This window comes from Kogia breviceps, chromosome 12, assembly GCF_026419965.1.
Source record: "Kogia breviceps isolate mKogBre1 chromosome 12, mKogBre1 haplotype 1, whole genome shotgun sequence".
NCBI lineage: Eukaryota > Metazoa > Chordata > Mammalia > Artiodactyla > Physeteridae > Kogia > Kogia breviceps.
Genome location: NC_081321.1, coordinates 92,728,366 through 92,747,024, shown reverse-complemented (window position 1 = coordinate 92,747,024; position 18,659 = coordinate 92,728,366). Strand labels below are relative to the sequence as shown.

At 52.1% G+C, this 18,659-nt stretch overlaps 1 protein-coding gene across 3 annotated transcripts in view; it reads right to left on the bottom strand.

Annotated features, from left to right (window-relative positions):
• CYTH4 (cytohesin 4) overlaps nucleotides 1–10,853 on the bottom strand; it is a 30,507-nt gene extending 19,654 nt beyond the window's left edge. Inside the window, exons 1-2 of one of the 3 annotated variants that reach the window (XM_059082303.2) lie at nucleotides 10,652–10,853; nucleotides 1,868–1,950 (exon numbers count right to left, since the gene is read on the bottom strand). In XM_059082303.2, the coding sequence (XP_058938286.2) occupies nucleotides 1,868–1,950; nucleotides 10,652–10,757 (189 nt within the window). In that variant the 5' untranslated portion in view covers nucleotides 10,758–10,853. The remainder of the gene's footprint in view (nucleotides 1–1,867; nucleotides 1,951–10,651) is intronic. The other 2 variants (XM_067010159.1, XM_067010160.1) reach the window with 2 other exon arrangements.
• Nucleotides 10,854–18,659: the final 7,806 nt, after the last annotated feature.

The window sequence follows — 18,659 nt, the reverse complement described above, 5'->3', positions numbered from 1 at the left end:
CCCACTTCCAGGCCTGATTCCCACACCTCTGTATTGAGCTGCCACTAAGGGACCCTCCCCCTGGAGGATCCCTTTCCCAAATACCTCGTATCCTCAAAATGCCAAGCCAAACTTCTTGCCTCTGTTTATACCTAGTTCTTCTCCCGGGGCTCCTCTTTTGGGGTGAGGGAGTCCCCAGTCCCTAGCCTTTCCCCCACTCTATTTCTGGTCTTCCCATCTCTCAGCTCTGCAGCTGAAACGTGTCCTACCCTTGAGCCAAAACTTCCCGACAAGTCCTCCTCCACCCAGCTGCCATCTTTCTGAAGCACTGCTTGGTGCCGGCCCTTCATCCGCTCAAACTCCAGCCATGGCTCCCTACTGCCTCCCCAGGCAGGAGGTACAAACTCTCACCCAATGATCAGGCCCCAGCTCCTCTCTGGTTTCCCTCCATCCATCCATTTACCCTGTCCCGCTCCCTAGACTGTGGCCACTACGAGCCAGGTACTATGGGTCAACAGGGTACAAGATGGCACAGGACCTCTTCTCAGGGACCTTGCAATTCCAGTGAAATTTACAGAAGAGGACACTGAGGCCCAGAGAGGTGAAGGGACATGTCCAACATCTGACTCCAAGCCTGTGCTTTCCCTGACACCCCCCAAGCGTTTTCCATCTTGACCCGGCGGGAGGTGCCCAGTGACAGAGGAGACCCCCGAACTCAGTGGCAGCAGCAAGGGCCCCCAAAGGCAACCCAGCCTTCCCTCACCTCCCTCAAGATCTTTGGGATGGGCGTAGTCCTAATAGGGGTTTGTCCTGGCACCCAGGAGCAGCATGGGGCCTGGAGCCTCTTTCTGAGCCCAGTCAGCTCCTGTCCATGTGAACTTGGCCAAGTCACTGAGTGGCTTCCCCACAAATAAAATGAAGGTTCACTTGTAAGTATTAACTGAGTACCTACTATGCTCTGACTATTGGACTCAGGATATGGTGGTGGGAAGCAGACCCAGGCTCTCCTTACATGGAGCTCACCCCACTGGACTTTGGATCATAGGGCAAATGAAATGACCATGCAGAAAATGGTCAGAGTAATGGTCTAGAAAGAGCCTGGCACATGGTAAATACTTGCTGAGGGAGTTCTCTTGTGCCTTCGTCTTTCTCTGGAATCTTAGGTGTGTACACGTGTTGGGATGGAAAGTGGGGTCCCACCAACTACAGCCAGAGTGGACAGGGTGGTGAGATGAGGTGAGGGGGCTCTCCCAGAAGGAGAGGCATTTGGGCTGAGAATGAACTAGGAGAAGAAGGAGCCATGAGGAGGGATTAGGAGAGTCTCAGGCAGAGGGGACTGTGAGTGCAAAGGCCCGGGGGCAGGACCGAGCATGGTGGCACATTCCAGGAGCAGAAGCAGGGCCTGTTTCAGAAGGTTGCTGAGAATCAGATGAGCTAATGTCTGAGAAACTGGTGAACTGACAAGTGCTGGGAAGATAATGGTGTTATATTGACCAAATGGTCTACATTTTTTGGGGGATGCATCTGAGGTCGGGGTTGGAGATGAGACCAGACTGAGGCCATGCAGGTGGGGCTCTGCACATAGTAGGTGCTGAACTGATTGTTCCCTTTCTCTCCCCTGCTCTCCTGGCTCTCTCTGAGCCCTGGCAGCTGAATCCAGGAGTGGGGACTCCCCTGGGAATTCTGTTCTCCCCACTCCTGGGGGCCGGGGATGAGGCTGCATGTGGGCTGGAATCTGGCCCCGCTCTTGGCCCAGGCTGGGTCAGGAGGTGTGCGAACGTGTGTGACTGCTTGCTTGTGGGTATGTGTGGTTTGAGGGCGTGTCAGCACGAACATGTGGCTGGACAAGAGCATGGGTATTTATTTGTGAGCGTGAGTGTGAGCACACCTGGATGTCCTCCAGAAGCTGCTTCCGGTGCCACTTGATCCGCTGCAGCTCCTCCGCCTCCCTGCTGCTCAGCTCCTCTGGCTCTGGAGAGAGAAGAACTGGTGGTCCCTGGCTCGTTCCCCGCCCTCCCCTCCGTCACTCGGCTCCAGCCACCCCAGCTAGCTCTCGCTTCCCCATGGCCCTCTTCCTTCTAGAAACCCATGACTTGCTTGCCCTCTTCATCCAGACCTTGGCTCAGATGTCACCTCCTCCAAGAGGCCTTCCCTGACTGCCCTGTCTAAAGCAGTCCCTCCCCACACTCGCCTCCTACCAGCTTTATGTTTCTTCTGCCCCTCTGGGTACAGACTCCCTAAGCCATCTTGTTTACTTGCATCTTTTGTGTTCTACTCATTCTACTGAGCCCCATGAGAATAGGCACTTCAACAATTTTGCTTACTGCTGTATCCTCAGCACCTAGAAAGAGCCTGACACATAGCCAGTGCTCAGTGCAACACTTGCTAAAGGCATTCATCCTTTGATGCAACTTTACTTCTTCACTGGATCACGCATCTGTCATTGATTCATTTGTTTGTATGACCAGGAAGTGGTGATTATTTTGCCTCACATCCCATTGGCCAGATGTAGTCACACGGTTACAGCTACCTTCAAGGGAGGCTGGGTAATGAGCCTTTAATAGGGTGGTCCTGATATCATTACTATGTACGATGGGGAAACTGAATTTGGGGGGACATTTCACAGTGCCTGCCCCAGACACTCAGGCTCAGAGAAGTGAGGTGACCTGGCCAGGGTCCCAAAGGGACAAGTTGCTGAGCCAGGATAGGACTTGGGTTGGGATGACAACAAAGTCTGAGTTCTTTCCTCGTCACCTGGAAATGAATTAAAGGAGACACAGATGTGCCAATGTTCTGGCAACATGCTATGACCATTTCCCCACCTGGGTCAGCTACCTCTACCCGCCCCCCCCACCTTCCTGTCCCATCCATAACACTCTCCTGGTCAAAATCTCCATGGAATCCTTATTCCATAGGGGGAAAAGTCCTCATCCAGCCAGCCGTATTCCCCACCATTCTCAACAAGAGCCTGCCTGCTCGTCACTGCCCCCAAATGGTCTAACTCTCAGTCTTACTTCTCCACCTTTGCCTCCACAACTCCTCCACCCTGTGATGCCTTTTCCTGTCTGCCCGTCCAAATCCTCTCGACTCTCAGGTCCTAGCTTTGGGAGCACCTGGCCACATTTCTTAAAGGTTTTGCAAGGACAGATATGATCTCTTCCAAATAAAAGCAGAGACTATCAAGACGTCCCTTTCCCTACTTCCCCTCTTGTTGACTGAGCAGTCATCTTGGACTTTGAGATGTTAGCTGGGTATTGAGGTGGCAGAGCAGCAAGCTAGAAAGAGGCTGGGCCCTGGGCAACCATGTGGAGAAGAGTCATCACGTTCACCTCCCCCAGCTACCCACTTGGACTTTTCAATGAGAGAGAAATAAGTTTTGAGACTGTCTCAGTCACTGTTATTCTGAGTCTTTTTGTTACATCCGCCACACCTGAAACTCAACTTATACAGTGTCCTTGTCTCTGAAGCGTGAACCATAACCTAGACGGTGGTGGTCAGGATTAAAAAAATCTGAATTTTGTCAAACACTCAGTGAAGATCTGACATACGGTAAGGGTACAACACATGTATAATGGGAGCCATGTTGTGTCACCCAGGTCTCCCCCTCAGGACCAAGGCACCCACTCCCTCAGCTGCTGTGTGTGTGTGTGTGTGTGTGTGTGTGTGTGTGTGTGTGTGTGTGTGTGTGTGTGTGTAGCCTCCTGATGACTCACAGCTGAGTCCCTCCTCAGGAACTTACCTCAGCCCAAATGGAGCTGCCTTGCCCAAGGATATGCCCTTCCCAAAGGGCAGTCACTACATGAAAAGCCAAGAGCCCTTGCCTGGTTTGTGGACCTGAGCAGGTTTTAGATTCCAGGCCCTACTGACTGAAGGAGAGGCCAGGTCCCCGGAAGGAAGGCTCCTGCAACACTGTGGCAAGTGTAAATGGTAATGATTCCCCTGTGAAGCAGCCAAGATGGGTCTGACCCACCAAGTCATAAAGTCAAGTGAGCCCAACAGCAATCCTTTGTAAGTGGTTCACCCAGGAACAGGTGTGAGCAGAGACGGAAGGCTCCAGGAAGCCCCAGGGACAGGTGACCCAGACCCCCATGTCATCCACTTGTCATTCTGTTGTACCAAGTCCCTCAGCTCATACTATGTCTTTATGGACGGGTCCCTTGTGACCTCATGACAAAGGAGAAAAATGCCTGAACTTGGCTCCAGGATGGGTGGCTCAGTGTCTGTGTACAAGTAAAACTGGACAGCTATTGAACTACAGACCTGCTCGAGGTGCTCCACAAAGAGAGTGGTGAGAAGTCCTCCCAGCTGAGCAGAGCTTTGGGTGGGGCACCTGGTCATCTATTTCATGTGGAAAGAGAAGCGGCATGAAATGAGAATATACGTGCATTCATGGGCAGCAGAAGATGCCTTGACTTCTCGGTCAGAAGGAAGGAAAGAAGGAAGTTTGGGAACAGAGAGGTCCGGGGAAGAGTCAAGTGGGTGGCCCTATGGGAGTGGGCACAGAGTATGAAGATTTTTGTCAAGCACACTAATGTTCCCCAGGAAGCAGCCACCACAGGAGAGGCGCTACATCACCAGGCAGATAGAATGACTCCGCCAGCTGACATCAGCCAGCCTCTGACTGGCTAGCCCAGTGCTGGTACAACGGTACACGAACGAATGTGGCCTCTGTGGAGGCTCTGGGTGGACCCACTCACCCAGGCTCTCCGCGCTACCACCACTGCTGAACATCAGACCTGCCAGCAACAGAGACCCATTGTTTCTTGAGAAGACCAAACAGCAACTTGGTGGCAAACCGATTACATGGATCCCTTGTTCTGGATATGGTGGCCTTTCCTGCCCACAGAGTCTTGGCCAGCACCACTCTCCAAGGGCTTGATCTGCTGACCCAGAACACTGCAACACATCACATTAGTCTAAAGGACAACCCTCTTTACAGTAAAGGGGGTGTGGGAGGAGCATGTGGCCATGGGATCCAATGGTGCTCTTACACATTTCACCACCAGAGGATGCTGGCCTGATGGAACGATGGAGAAGCCTATGGAAGGTGCTGCTGAGGTGTCAGCTTGGAGACGATATACTGCTTGGATGGAGAATCATCCTCCAGGACGTACTGTACACGCTAAATCAATGACCATTAGATGGTGCTCTTTCTCCAAGAGGTAATCTGGGATTCAGGAACAAGGAAGGCATAGGAGTGGTGCCATCCTTCTAGTGACCCACTTGGGAGTTTTCCTGTCTGTCCCTGCAACTATGAGGCCTCGAGATCCTGGTTTCCTGGGGGGTGAGGGGAGGTGGCACTTACACCAGGGGACAAAGCAAGAGTCTCATCAACCTCTAAATTCAAACATGCCTACTCCATGCCAGCAGCTCCATGTAAATTATGTCACTTAATCCTCACAACTCTTTCAAGTGGATCTTTCTCAGTTTAAGACACTGAGGGTCAGAGAGGTGAGGTGACTTGCCCTGGGTCACATAGCCAAGAAGTGGTGGTGCTGGGATCAAAACATTAGTTTGCCAACACCTAAGCCTCCATCCCAGGAGAGGTGGCTTCTGCGTGCCTTTGGGGACATGCAGGGACAGAAGGAGTGAGGGGCCATCCTCACGGAGGCAGGAGCAGGGCCGTAGCAAGGGAGGCAGCGTTAGAGGCCGAGACCCGGAACTCCTCTGTCAGGAGTGAGGGGAGGCTGAGTTCCACGGTGGAAAAACCCAATCACCTCTAGTTGACTTTGGGGTGAAAGATCAGACTTCTGTGTTTTGTTTGTTTGCTTTTCGTTGTTTTCCTGTTGGCACGGGCTTGTGTCCTGAAGGCCTGTTTCTGGCCCAGGGCACACCTGCTGCTGGAGGCCGCATGGATTCCAGACAGGCTGCTTGTTGGAGAGAAGCTGGGTGGGAATTCCATGTTTCTATTGATAATCCCCAATGTGGATCCCATGGCTGGGTCCCAGGCCGACTTCTCCTCTCTCCCCGTGGGGTCTCATTAATCCCCCTCTCCCCTTCTGGGCCAAGGAATCACACACATACCCTCAGCTCCAACCCCTTCCCCGAGCTTCAGACCCTTCCATCCCCCTGTGTCCTGACCAACAAGCTCATTTGTCACTGTGACTGAAACGGAACTCCTAGAATTTCCCATCAACCTGGCCTTCTTCCTGAGTTCTCAAGCTCTGGGAATGGTCCCCCAGAGACCCCAGCCAGAACCCCAGGAGGCACCTGACATGCACCCCCTCTCTCATCCTTGTGTCCATCTTCTTTCTGTTTCCATGGCCTCCCCCCTCCCCCCAGCCCTGGACTCCGCTGTCTGGATGACTGAGGGCCTCCCGAAGTCTCTCTGCCTCCACTCCGCCCCTCCCATGGCCTCCCATTGTCCTGGGGATAAAGCTCCCAAATCCTGCTGGTGCCCCACCCTCATCTCACATTGGGCCCGCCCCTGCCCCAGGCTTGAGGCCTCTTGGCTGCCCTTCATGTGTTCCAGTGCGCTCTCTCCCTCCACGGGCCTTTGCACATGCTGTTCCCCCGTGTCTGGAATGCCCTTCCTTCTCCACTCTGCCTAGTGGCTCCTACTCATTGTCTCCATCTCCTCTCAGGGGCCCTCCTGTGCTCTGTCCGGGCAACACCCCCTCCCTCACCTCCTTCCCATCCCCGCAGCAGTTCTGGGATCTTGCTCCCTAAACAAGCCAAGCTGTTGGCTAAGGAAAGGCATGCTGGTTGAGCACCTACTGTGTTTCAGGCCCTGGGGGCTCCAGGCTCTTGCCATCCATGATCTTGTTTGATCCTGACCACAGCTCTGGAGGAAGGTATTTCTAAATCTCATTCTATAGATGAGGCACCCAAAGCTCAGAGAGGTTAAGTGACCTGCCCAAGGGGACACAGCTGGAAGGTGGCAGAGTTGTGATTTACACTCATCTGGGGGCTCCAAGGCCACAACCCTCACATCGATCTTCAGAAGCCAGGTATCTCTGCGCAAATCATCAAAACCTCATCAAGACGCTAAGCTTGGATATTCTGACACAGAAATGTTGACCATGGCTGACCATCAAGGAGAATGAAGATGAGATGCTGGATGATGTCTACAGTCTGAGCCCCTTTCTCTGTTTGGGTAAGAAATAAAACAAGGCCAAGGGCTTCCCAGGTGGCGCAGTGGTTGGGAATCTGCCTGCCAATACAGGGGACACGAGTTCGAGCCCTGGTCCGGGAGGATCCCACATGCCGCGGAGCAACTGGGCCCGTGAGCCGCAACTACTGAGCCTGTGCGTCTGGAGCCTGTGCTCCGCAACAAGAGAGGCCGTGATAGTGAGAGGCCCGCGTACCGCGATGAAGAGTGGCCCCCGCTCGCCGCAACTAGAAAAAGCTCTCGCACAGAAACGAAGACCCAACACAGCCAAAAAAACAAAACAAAGCAAAACGAAACAAAAAACCAACAAGGCCACCATGGTAGAGCTGGGGAAAGTGCTTTTTTCTTTTTCCTGGGACAGTAGGTTGGCGTGAGGGTAGAGAGGGATTATTTGCCTTTTCTTCATGCAGCTCTTTTCGTGGTTTGACAGGCACATTCCTGAACCCTCTGAGTCCACTGTCCCCTTCTGTCAGGTCCTGACCCCAACAGGTGGCAGCTGGCCTAGTGCATCTGAACCCTGAAACAGTGCTGACAGCCCTGAGCCCGTGGCACTCGTCCCGTGGTGTGTGTGTGGGGGCGTTCCAAACCTTCACCTATTTGTTTAAAAGTGCGGATTTCTCTCCATTTCAGAGCTGACGACACTGAGGTTCAGGGAGGGTGACAAGGACACAGCCTGAGGGGGGTCACTACTGATTCCAAGCCTAGTGATGATGGAGTTTCAGGCACTGGTGCAGCTCACGGGAGATGCATGTTAATGATAGTAATAGTGACAGTAATGATAAAAACCACAAAGGTATTAAGATGATGGTAACAGCCACCACCACCATGAGCTCTGTTTACTCCTCACTGGGCTGTGCTTCCCACACCTCGTGAAGGCCGCCCTTGGACACCGACCCATACACCCCGCGGCTGGGCTGCCCTCCTCACCCCGTGCCCAGGCCAGCTGAGTGTGCCCAGGTGCCGCCCTGGCCATCTCCCCAGCTCCTCTCTACTTCCCCTTTGTCCTTCCTCTTTCCCATCATATTTTTAGAAATCTGCTCACAGCCCGGCTTTCAGGACAGCTGGCCCCGCTTCCCCTTTCCAGGGCAGGAGGAGGGTGCGATCCTGGGGTCCTGAAGGCGGAGGCCCCTCAGAGTCTGGGTGCGAGGGGGTCTGAGATGGGCGGCGGCTAACAGAGCTGCACCCCGCCCCAGCCCCAGAAGGCCTGCAGGTGCATCAAATCGTGTGGCTTCCTCCCCCAACCCATCTGCCTCTATTTTTAATCTGCAGTCTTGCTGCACCAGCCCCACGGCTGTCTTTGGTCACATTGGGGCTCTGTTGCCTGGACCTCTCAGCTTTCCAGCAGACCTAGGGGGAGGGGACCTGCTTCTGGGTGTCAGACACCCACAGCTGGAGGAGGGCAGGCAGCCCCTTTGCCACCATCCTGCCCATTGTATGAGCAGGGAAACTGAAACCCACAGAAGGAAGAGGCCCTTCATGACCACTGGCAGGTTGGTGCACAGCTGAGATCTGAGCCAGGTTGGGCCGACTCCAAATCCTTGTTCTTTCCCCACTTCCCCGGGGTGAGGCCAGGATGATGGTGCCCACTTAGAGATGACAAATCGGAGCTCGGAGAGGGAAAGTCACCAGGCTGTGAAGGAGCTCCGAGTAAGACCCAGTCTGGGTAGCAGAGAAATGACCTTCCCTCCCTCCACTTCCTCCAGGAAGTCTTCCCAGGTCTCCCTTGCCCCGGATAGAGAGAGTTGCTCCCTCCCAGGCTGCAGGTCTGTGCCCATTTGCACATCTGCCCTGGGTCACTGTCCTATAGGGTTTTCTCCTCCTCCCCCATTCCCGAGCCAGCAGCTCCCTCAGCGCTGGGCTTGTGGCTGGGTCATTGCTGTCTGTAGCAGTGCACAGCCCAGGACCTGCACACCAGAGGACTGCTTATTGAATGAATGAATGAATGAGTAGATGAGCTGATCAGTGGAGTCCTCACATCTCCCGAGAGACTGCCTGCAGTGACTCCATTCAATCCCTGTCGTCCCAGGACCAGCCTGAAGCAAAGCAGTGACTCACCTCTTTGCCTCCCTGGGAGGCCTCGCCCCTCCCCCCCCTGACAGCCCAGGCTAAACTGGGGCTCTCGCTCCTCTCAGATCTTGTCCTTATTCTGCCACTTATTGGCTGCCCGACTTTGGGCAATTCCGTCCTCTCCTCCAGTTCACCTCTGTGAGCCTCAGTTTCCTCTTTGCATTATGGGGACACCCATCCTAAGGACTTCTGTCCATGAAAACCCCAAGAGTAATGGTGGAAAGACAGGCAGCGTGGGGGAGGATTACTTCACTGTTTCTTGTCACCCTCGCATCTGCTGAGTGACCTTGAGCCAGGCACTGCTCCTCCTGGGTCTCCTCTTGTGTCTCCTCTTGCGTCCCTAATTGCCCCTAAGATGTGTTCATTGAGCCGTACAGTCCGTGAGCCACCTGCCCCCAAAAGCCCCCAGGAGAAGCATGGGGTTCGGGGAGAGAGCACTGGACAGGGAGCTTGGAGGTGGGGAGTCGTCCTGCCTCAGCAAGACTGTCCCTCTCCTGGCCTCCTTTGTTCCAGCTGTAAATGGGGGCTGTTGAAATGGATCAGTGGTTCTCTGTGCTCCCCAGAACACTTGGGGCGAGGGGAGGCCCTCGCCTCAAGTGAGAGGGCTCAGGCTGCTTTGTTTTAGGCTTTGTTTGAAGAAAAGGGTCTGTTGCTAACAGGCTTCACGTCATCTGGACCTGGGGAACTGGACAGCTCCTGGCAACCCTTGTCTTCTGGAGTTCCAGGCCATGCTGGAACATTCTGAGATGCAGGGCGCAGAGACTTGGCCGCTCTCCTCTCGGCCTCACAGAAACACAACACAACACAGTCCTGTCCTCTTCTTGTACCAACTGACAGCCTCCTCTCCTGCTTACCAGGTAAGGTCTCAGCCATGGTCCTCTTCTGCTCCTCCCCTGCTGTGCTCCACTGGCAAAAGTGGTGCCCTCAGTCTCCCCAAAGGCCACTGTCACCCACCAGAGGCCAAACGGGCTGCAGGGCCCTTGTGCCACCCAGACAGTTATCATGCTGACAGACATCATCATCTTCAACACAAACAACCTTTCTCAGTCCCACCTCAGGGCCTTTGCACTGGCTGTTCCTTTGCCTGGAATATTCTTTCCCCAGAAACCCACATGGATCACTCCCTTCCCTCCTACAAGTCTCTGCTCACACGGTGTCTCCTCCTGAGGACTGCCAGCCACCCGTCTTCCTTATCTCACTCTACTGGTCTTCGTCCTGCTTGTCACCACCTGACATCGTACATTCATATATTTACTGTCTGTCTCACCCTCTAGAGCGTAAGCTCATGAGGGCAGGGGCCATGGCTGCTTTGTTCACGGGACTCCCAGCATATGCGACACAGCTTGGCACCTAGCCTAAGCTCATAAATATCCGTTGCCTGCTCCTGCGTGTCCCATCTGTGTTACATCTATTTACACACCAATTCCTGTGAGGCAGGCACTATTATCCCCATTCTACAGAACAGGAAACTGACAGGTCGGCCCAGGTGCTTACCTGGGTGGCACAAGTCCATTCTGAAGCCCCCGGGGAAAGGTGGCCTGTGCTCCTGTGGCCCACTGACCCAGCTGCAGCTCGGGCTGCTCAGGCAGGGATGCGTCATCTCAGCTACAACAGGCCCCTTCCCGTTTGCCCCGCCCAGCACAGCGTGGGGAGGAAGTCCTGTCCTGCTGGGGTCTGGTGCATAGTCTCTTGATGTAGCAGCACTTCCTAAAAACCAGCAGAGTTTTAAGTAGCAGGGACTCTTTGCATTTTGGGTGTGGGCAAGGGAGGGACAGAGGCAAAAGAGCCAGAGAGGGATAAAAAGAGAAAGATGGTGACCCAGAGAAAAACACACACACACAGATACACACACACACACACACACACACACACACACACCCCAGAGGAAGATGATTACTGGAGGACAGAACCTCCCTGCATATAAGCTTAAGGATCATTCAACTTGGACTGTCCAAGCTGAGCCCCATCAATTCCACCCCACAAGCTCTCTTTCATCAACTCTCCCTTGAGCAAAGAAAAATTAACTGAGTGCTAGGAAGGGCTTTGCTTCCCCTCTATGAAATGCCTGGCTTTTTCCTGTCTAGTGATCAGTTGGGCATTATGTTCAGTTTCCCTTTTCCCCCAGGCTGCTAGGAAGCTCAGTCAAATCTGAAGCTCTTTTACAGCTGTTCTGCTGTAGCATATAGACTGTAAGGCCAGACTCAGCAGTGTGATTCAGCTCTGCCACTCAGGACCTGTGTGAACTTGGGTGAGTCACTTATCTGCCATGAGCCTCAGTTTTCTTAACTACAAAAGGGGAATAATAATCCTCAACCTCAGGGTTATAGAAAAGATGGAGGGAGATAATGGGTGTAAGATGCTTGGCTATTCAATAAACACTATCTTCTTTACCCTTTTGGTTTAAATTTTCTTTGGGGGTTAAAATTCATAGTTTTATTGCTTGTGCCTTTTTTTGGCAGGCTGATTCCATACTTTATGGAGAAAGGTGTGGTGTAAAGGAAGATCTATAAAGTAAATGCTCATTCCTTGTAACTTTGTGGCACATATCGGTTTATTCATCTGTTTCCCCACCAGTCTCGTGGCCCCATGAGGACAAGGTCACCTCTGTGTCCCATGTCTGGTAAATGCTGAGAACCTAGGGGGTGTTCAGGCATGCAATGAATGAATGGATGAATGAATGAATGAATGAAGGGCACACAGGGGAGACGGTGCAGTTGATGCAAAAGTTGGCTACGATCTCCACCACCTCCGGTCTCCACACCCCTTTGCACTGCGACGCTGCCACTCTTCCATCAAGGGGTGGCGTCTATTTCTCTTCCCCCTGAATCTGGACTGGGCTGTGTCTTTCTTCGACCACTAGAATGTGACAGAAGTAATGTTACATGACTTTCGAGGTGAGGCCTTAAGAAACCTTGTGGCCCGGCTGCCCCGGATGGCCTGCTGAGGATGGAGACACATGGAGAAGAGAAAACTGAGGCTCCTGTCGGGGACACGCTTGACCAAGTTGGAACTTGAGTGAGTAGCCAGCTGAGGACAGCAGCTGGGCCTACTCACTGCTGGTCTAGAGCTCTCAGGCTCGTCAAACCTGCCCCCACGCCAGCACCCCCTGCCGGCCAGTTCTTGCCTAGCTCAAGGTTATTTCCTAGGAAACTTGTTGAAATTCTCTTCATGGTGAACTAGAATTTTCTCAACACATCAGGGCCTCAAGCACAAAAAAACCCATTTCCTGGGTCACTTCAAAAAGAGAAATGGAGAGAAAGTTGTCATTCCCTGTGCAGAAAAGTGTTAACAGTGGGTCTGAGACCGTTGTTCTTTAAAAGGACTGCTTGCACTATATACAATAGTCAAGACAGGGAAGCAACCTAAGTGTCCATCGACAGATGAATGGATAAAGAAGATGTGATACACACGCACATGCACACGCACACACAATAGAATAGTACTCAGCCATAAAAAAAGAAATGAAATAACACGGATAGACCTAGACATTATCATACTAAGTGGAGTCAGACAAAGAAAGAATCATATGATATCTCTTATAGGTGGAACCAAAAAAAAAAATGATGCAAATGAACTCATTTACAAAACAGAAGCAGACTCACCAACATAGAAAACAAATTTACGCTTACCAAAGGGGAAAGGGTGGAGGGAGAGGGATAAATTAGGAGTTTGGGATTAGCAGATACACACTACTGTATATAAAAGAGACAAACAACAAGGTCCTACAGTACAGCCCAGGAACTATGTTCAATATCTTGTAATAGCCTATAATGGAAAAGAATCTGAAATCTGAAAAAGTATATATCTATATCTATATCCGAATCACTTTGCTGTACACCAGAAGCTAACACACACTGTGAAACAACAATACTTCGATTTAAAAAACCCCCATGTATACATATATATAAAAGGCCAACTTGCATTTTGGCCCCCAGCTGGCATCTGGGAACTTGGATTTCAGGAGGGTTCCTGCTGTTCCCTGGTAAGAGTGACCCAAACTGTTTGTGCAAACGGTGTGGTTTGTGCTGAACACCCGTTTCCTCCCGGGGCTCTGGGATTTGGGTATGTGCTAGGCAGAGGGTGCCTACGCGAGCAGCTCCCAGTAAAAACCTGGGGAGCGGAATCTCTACTGAGCTTCCCTGGTTAACAACACCTCTCATGTGTTTTCACAGGTTTTTGCTGGAGGAATGAAGCGCGTCCTGTGTGACTCCACTGGGAGAGGATGCTTGAAAGCTCGTGCCTGGTTTCCTCTGGACGTCACTCCATGTGCTTTCACTGATTTTGCTTTGTATCCTTTTGCTGTAATAGAGCACAGCTGCAGGTAAGACTATATGCCGAGTTCTGTGAATCTTCCTGGTGAATCACTGAAACTGGGCATGGCTTTGGGGACCGCTGACCCATGTTCTAATGCTACAGCCAGGCCCAGTAGGTATCCCTTGCCCAGGGCCACAGTTTGGCATCTGGGACTTCCCTTTTTGTCTGAAGGACTGGTTGAATGGTTCAGTATTATTACTATCTCTTTCTCTAAGGCTCAACTCAAATACCACCTCCTCTGTGAAGCCTTCGGTGATTATACCTTCCTTCGCTCTTCCCCTACAGCCCCGATCATGTCTAACAGCTTGTATGCAGGTAGCCTGGGAGGGAGGGTACTCTCACTGTGGGTGGCAAAGGGTTTGGTAGAGTCAGCGGTAGGGGAGCTACGGAGACCTGGATTCAAATCCTGACTCAGCATCTATCTGCCAGTTGTGTGAACTTCTACCCGCTGAGCCTTGTTTTTTGTCATCTGCAAAATGGGGACAGATAAGATTAAGTTTGCTTGGGCTTCCTTGGTGGCGCAGTGGTTAAGGATCCGCCTGCCAATGCAGGGGACACGGGGTCGAGCCCTAGTCCGGGAAGATCCCACACGCTGTGGAGCGACTAAGCCTGTGAGCCACAACTACTGAGCCCACGTGCCACAACTACTGAAGCCCACACGCCTAGAGCCCGTGCTCCTCAACAAGAGAAGCCACCACAACGAGAAACCCACGCACCACAACGAAGAGTAGCCCCCGCTCAACGCAACTAGAGAAAGTCTGCGCGCTGCAACAGACCCAACACAGCCAAAAATAAATAAATAAATAAATAAAATGAAAAAAAAAAACTTGCTAAGAAAAAAAAAGATTAAGTTTGCTTACATGGAAAAGAAAACCCGAATAACAATGGCTTAAAGAAATTAGAGGTATATTTATCTCCTACGAGAAAGAAGCCTGAGGTAGGTAATATAGGACTGCCCTCATGGAAGCTAGGTAATCAGGGATCCAGGCTCCTTCTAACTTACCACTTCTGTCCTTAAGGTCTCCTCATGGTCCAAAGTGGCTGCCTGATCTCCAGCCGTTATACCTGAATTTGAGGTAGGAAAAAGGATGAAGATGGGAAGGGCTCCCCTTAAAGGGCTCTTCCTCTAGTTCTTTCTGGGCTGAGGTCAGAGTCTCTGCTTCCTTCATGTACACGAGGTGGAGGTCCATAATTGGTTATGGGACAAGACACAACAGTCCCCAACCGTGGGGTCTGGGAAGTCCCCAAACAATCACCACAAGCATTTATGGAGTGTGCACTACCTGCCAGGTGTTGTGCTAAGTGCACATCTCACTTAATCCTTTCCACAACCCAATGAAGTGTATTACAATCCCTATTTTATAGATGGGAAACTAAGTCACTTGCCCAAGGTCACACAGCCAGGAAGAGGCAAAGCTCAGATTCAAGCCCTGTGCTCACTTCACTCTCACTCTGAATTTGTTCAAGCATCATTTTAAACATTTAGAAGGAAACTCAGCGGCCTGCCCCCCCCCCCTCAGGGGAGAGATAAAAAGGTCCAGCACTTGAATTGAATCGTAGCAAAACTACATGATTGACACTCTCTGTTTGCCCCAAAGCTCAGAATTCTTCACCTTGACACTGATGGCTCTAAGGAAAGAGATCTAGAAGGAGCTTAGAGGTGGTCTAATACAATGACCTCATTTTACACGTAAGGTAACTTAGACCTGGAGAAGTAGGAGACTTAGAGTGGGTAAGGGCTGAACCCTTGAACCCTTTTCGGCTGCAGAGAGTACTTCATCCATCCACCCACCCATCCATCCATCCATCCACTCATCCATCCATCCATTTGTCCATTCACTCAGTTGGTGTTTACTGAAAACCTACTATGTGCCATGTGCTGTTTTTGGCGCTGGCACATGACAGACAAAAATCCCAGCCTTCATGGGACACATGGTTAAGCCAGCTAGACTGGGTGGGACATGGTAGGTGGTGGGCAGGGTGAGTGCCTGTGATGAATCATCTCTGAAGTCCCCCCACTTCATAATTTTCTCTGATTTCTCATTTTATCTCATGACTCAGAACTGTAGATAGCCTCTGTCTGGTAGGTGGGGCATCCCTACATCTGGGGCTGCTGAGGGTCTTACCTATAAGGCCCAAGAGGCGAGCTGGTCTCCAGAAGCCCACGGGCTCTCCAAACCTACAGGTTCCTGATTTCCATCATACCTGTCACTCCTCATCAGGGTTTGGCCACAAGACTTACTGCGAACCTGTAGGACAGAAGGATAGAGGGAAGCTATCCTCTCTGTGGGAGGGCCCACGACTCGGCCAAAGACAGGGGTGGGGGTTCAGGGCAGTGAAGTACACTTTCACGTACAAGTTCACATCTAGAAATTGCCCCTAATGATATAATTGCACCTATGTGGGAAGGGGTAAGCAAGCGCGCAGCATCACTGATAACTGGGGAATTTGGGGAGAGTCAAAGTGTACATAAGGGACTAAATGGTTAATAAATTATTAGGGGTCCAGATGATGGGCCAGTGTAAGTCATGAAAGAGAATGGTGATATTCCAGAATTCAAGCATCTTTTGTTTTTAAGGAAACATAACTCAGTCTGGCTTAAACTGGAATTTACTGGTTCAGTTCCTGGAGAGTCAGGGATGGGGTTGGCCTTGGTGATATGGATACCAGAGACTCAAAATGTCCTTGTTCTCTCCCCCTCTCTCTCTTCTCTCTCTCTCTCTCTCTCTCATTCTCTGTCTGCCTTAGCTGTTTCCGTCTCTGGTTACAGATGGGTTTTCTCCATGGGGCAGTCAGCCTGGCCACAGAAAGCTCCAGGCTCACATCAAAGTACCTCTGACTTCAGAAAGAGGGCCTACCCTGAAAGATTGACTGGCTAGGCCTCGATCATGGGCCCATCTCTGGACCAGTCACTGCCACATCACTCAGCAAGGGCTTCACAGAGCAGGGATGATTGTCTGGAGTCTTGGCTATTTGTACAAGGAAGGAAAGAATCCTCTGGAAGATCAAGCAGGAGTCTGTGCTTCAGAGAAGGTGAGGGAAGGGTGTTCCAGGCTGGAGGAACAGCATGAGCAAAGGCTCAGAGGCTTGAGTTGGAATGGAGGGTGGGACTTGGGATGAATCCAGGCCTGGATCTGGTTTTGCCTGGGGTCTGTCCCTTCCCTGCACCTCCTCCTCCTCCTAGGCCTGTGCCCTCCACTCAGGGGCTCCCTGACTCCCACTTCCCCTTTCCAACCCTTCATAATTTTCTCTGATTTCTGAATTTGGGGTGGCAGTAGTTTGGGTACAGTAGTTTCTGCTGGGCACAGGAGCACACACTTGCACATCAGTGCTTGTGTGCATATCACATACACACAGGAGGTGGCCCAGGCTCTACCCTCCTCCCAAGCTCACAGAAGTGGGGGCCTGGAGGAAGCAGAAGGTCTCCAGTAGGCCCGAGTGGCCAGAGGCCACGTCTTCCTGTGTCCTGCCTCCCTCGTTGTCACCAGATGGCTGCAGCAGCTCCAGGCATCTTGTATCTATTTGACCCTGCCCCTCGGGGCTCGGCTCATCCCATTTGGCCAAGGTGGACCCATGCTCACACCTCGATGCAATGGATCCCAGGAAACAGAGCAGCTGGTATTTGCAGCATCTAGGTGGGTGGTGGACGCCCCCGGCCAGGGAGGTGGCTGCTGGTGAGAACCAAGGTGTTAACCCGTGGGGCCCCGGAGAGAGATGCCACCACAGGGAAGGAGGGGGAGCAGTCGGAGAGACAGGAGGAAACCCAGGAGTGGTCAGAGACCCCAAGATGAGGGCTTTAAAAAAAAATAAATTTATTTATTTTTATTTATTTTATTTTTGGCTGTGTTGGGTTGGGTCTTCATTGCTGCGTGGGCTTTTCTCTAGTTGCAGCAAGCGGGGGCTACTCTTCGTTGCGGTGCGCGGTCTTCTCATCGTGGTGGCTTCTCTTGTTGCGGAGCACGGGCTCTTGGCGCGCGGGCTCAGTAGTTGTGGCGCACGGGCTTAGTTGCTCCGCGGCATGTGGGATCTTCCGGCACCAGGAATCGAACTCGTGTCCCCTGCATTGGCAGGCGGATCCTTAACCACTGCGCCACCAGGGAAGCCCGAGAGATGATGGCCTTTTAAGTGTTGGTCATCAGTGTCCCGGGCAGGGTCAGGGGGCGGGGGGAGGTGAAGGTCCCTGAATGTTCACTGCGTTATAGCCAGGCTTTTGTGACTGGAGAGGGTCCTGGGCAGGAGGAGTGGAGGGGCAGCCTGAGGGGGGAGGGCCAGAGGAGTCCCCCCCGCCCGAGGGCACCTCGGCTTTCCGCTCTACAGACCAGGAAATGGGCTCAGAGGGTGCTGCTGCCGGTGTCCCTGTCGCCGCCAGCAGGCTGGGATTTGGCTTGGAGTTTGGTTCTGACTTTGGGGTTACTGTGGTTGACATCCAGTCATCTTCCTGGGACATCAGTTCTACTTATTTTGGAGCCACTCCTCTTTAGTTTTTGTCAGCCCTTCAAAAGATGGAAATCTGATACTTCGTATGTAAACTTGGGACAGGTTCCGTCTATCGTGGAGTCTCATTTTTTGCTCAAAAGTATAATTACAGAGCTTTAACAAAGCGTTCTGTTTACACATGTCCTCATGGGTCCCCCCCAGTCCCCTTTTCTGCCATTTTGGTCTCATCTCTTTGGCTGTCGTGTCCATGTTCGTAGGCCGCGTGGCATGGGGGGAGGCCAGGGCTACCCAGCTGCACCTTCTGGGTTTGAGTCCTGGCCTGTGGGGTTGCCACACCATCTAGAATCACCCCCACCCCCCGGGTAGAGCTGGGGTTTCCCGGGACCTCCTGCTTTGAAAACCAACTGGTCAGAACCGTTTCTGTGAGCTCAGAGTGCAGGGCTGGGTGTTTTTTGTTTGTTTGTTTTATTTTATTTTATTGGCCGCACCATGCAGCATGCAGGATCTTAGTTTCCTGACCAGGGATCGAAACTGCACCCCCTGCAGTGGAAGCGCAGATTCTTTTTTTTTTTTTTTAAACATCTTGGAGTATAATTGCTTTACAGTGGTGTGTTAGTTTCTGCTTTATAACAAAGTGAATCAGCTATACGTATACATATATCCCCATATCGCCTCTGTCTTGCAACTCCCTCCCACCCTCCCTATCCCACCCCTCTAGGGGGTCACAAAGCACCGAGCTGATCTCCCTGTG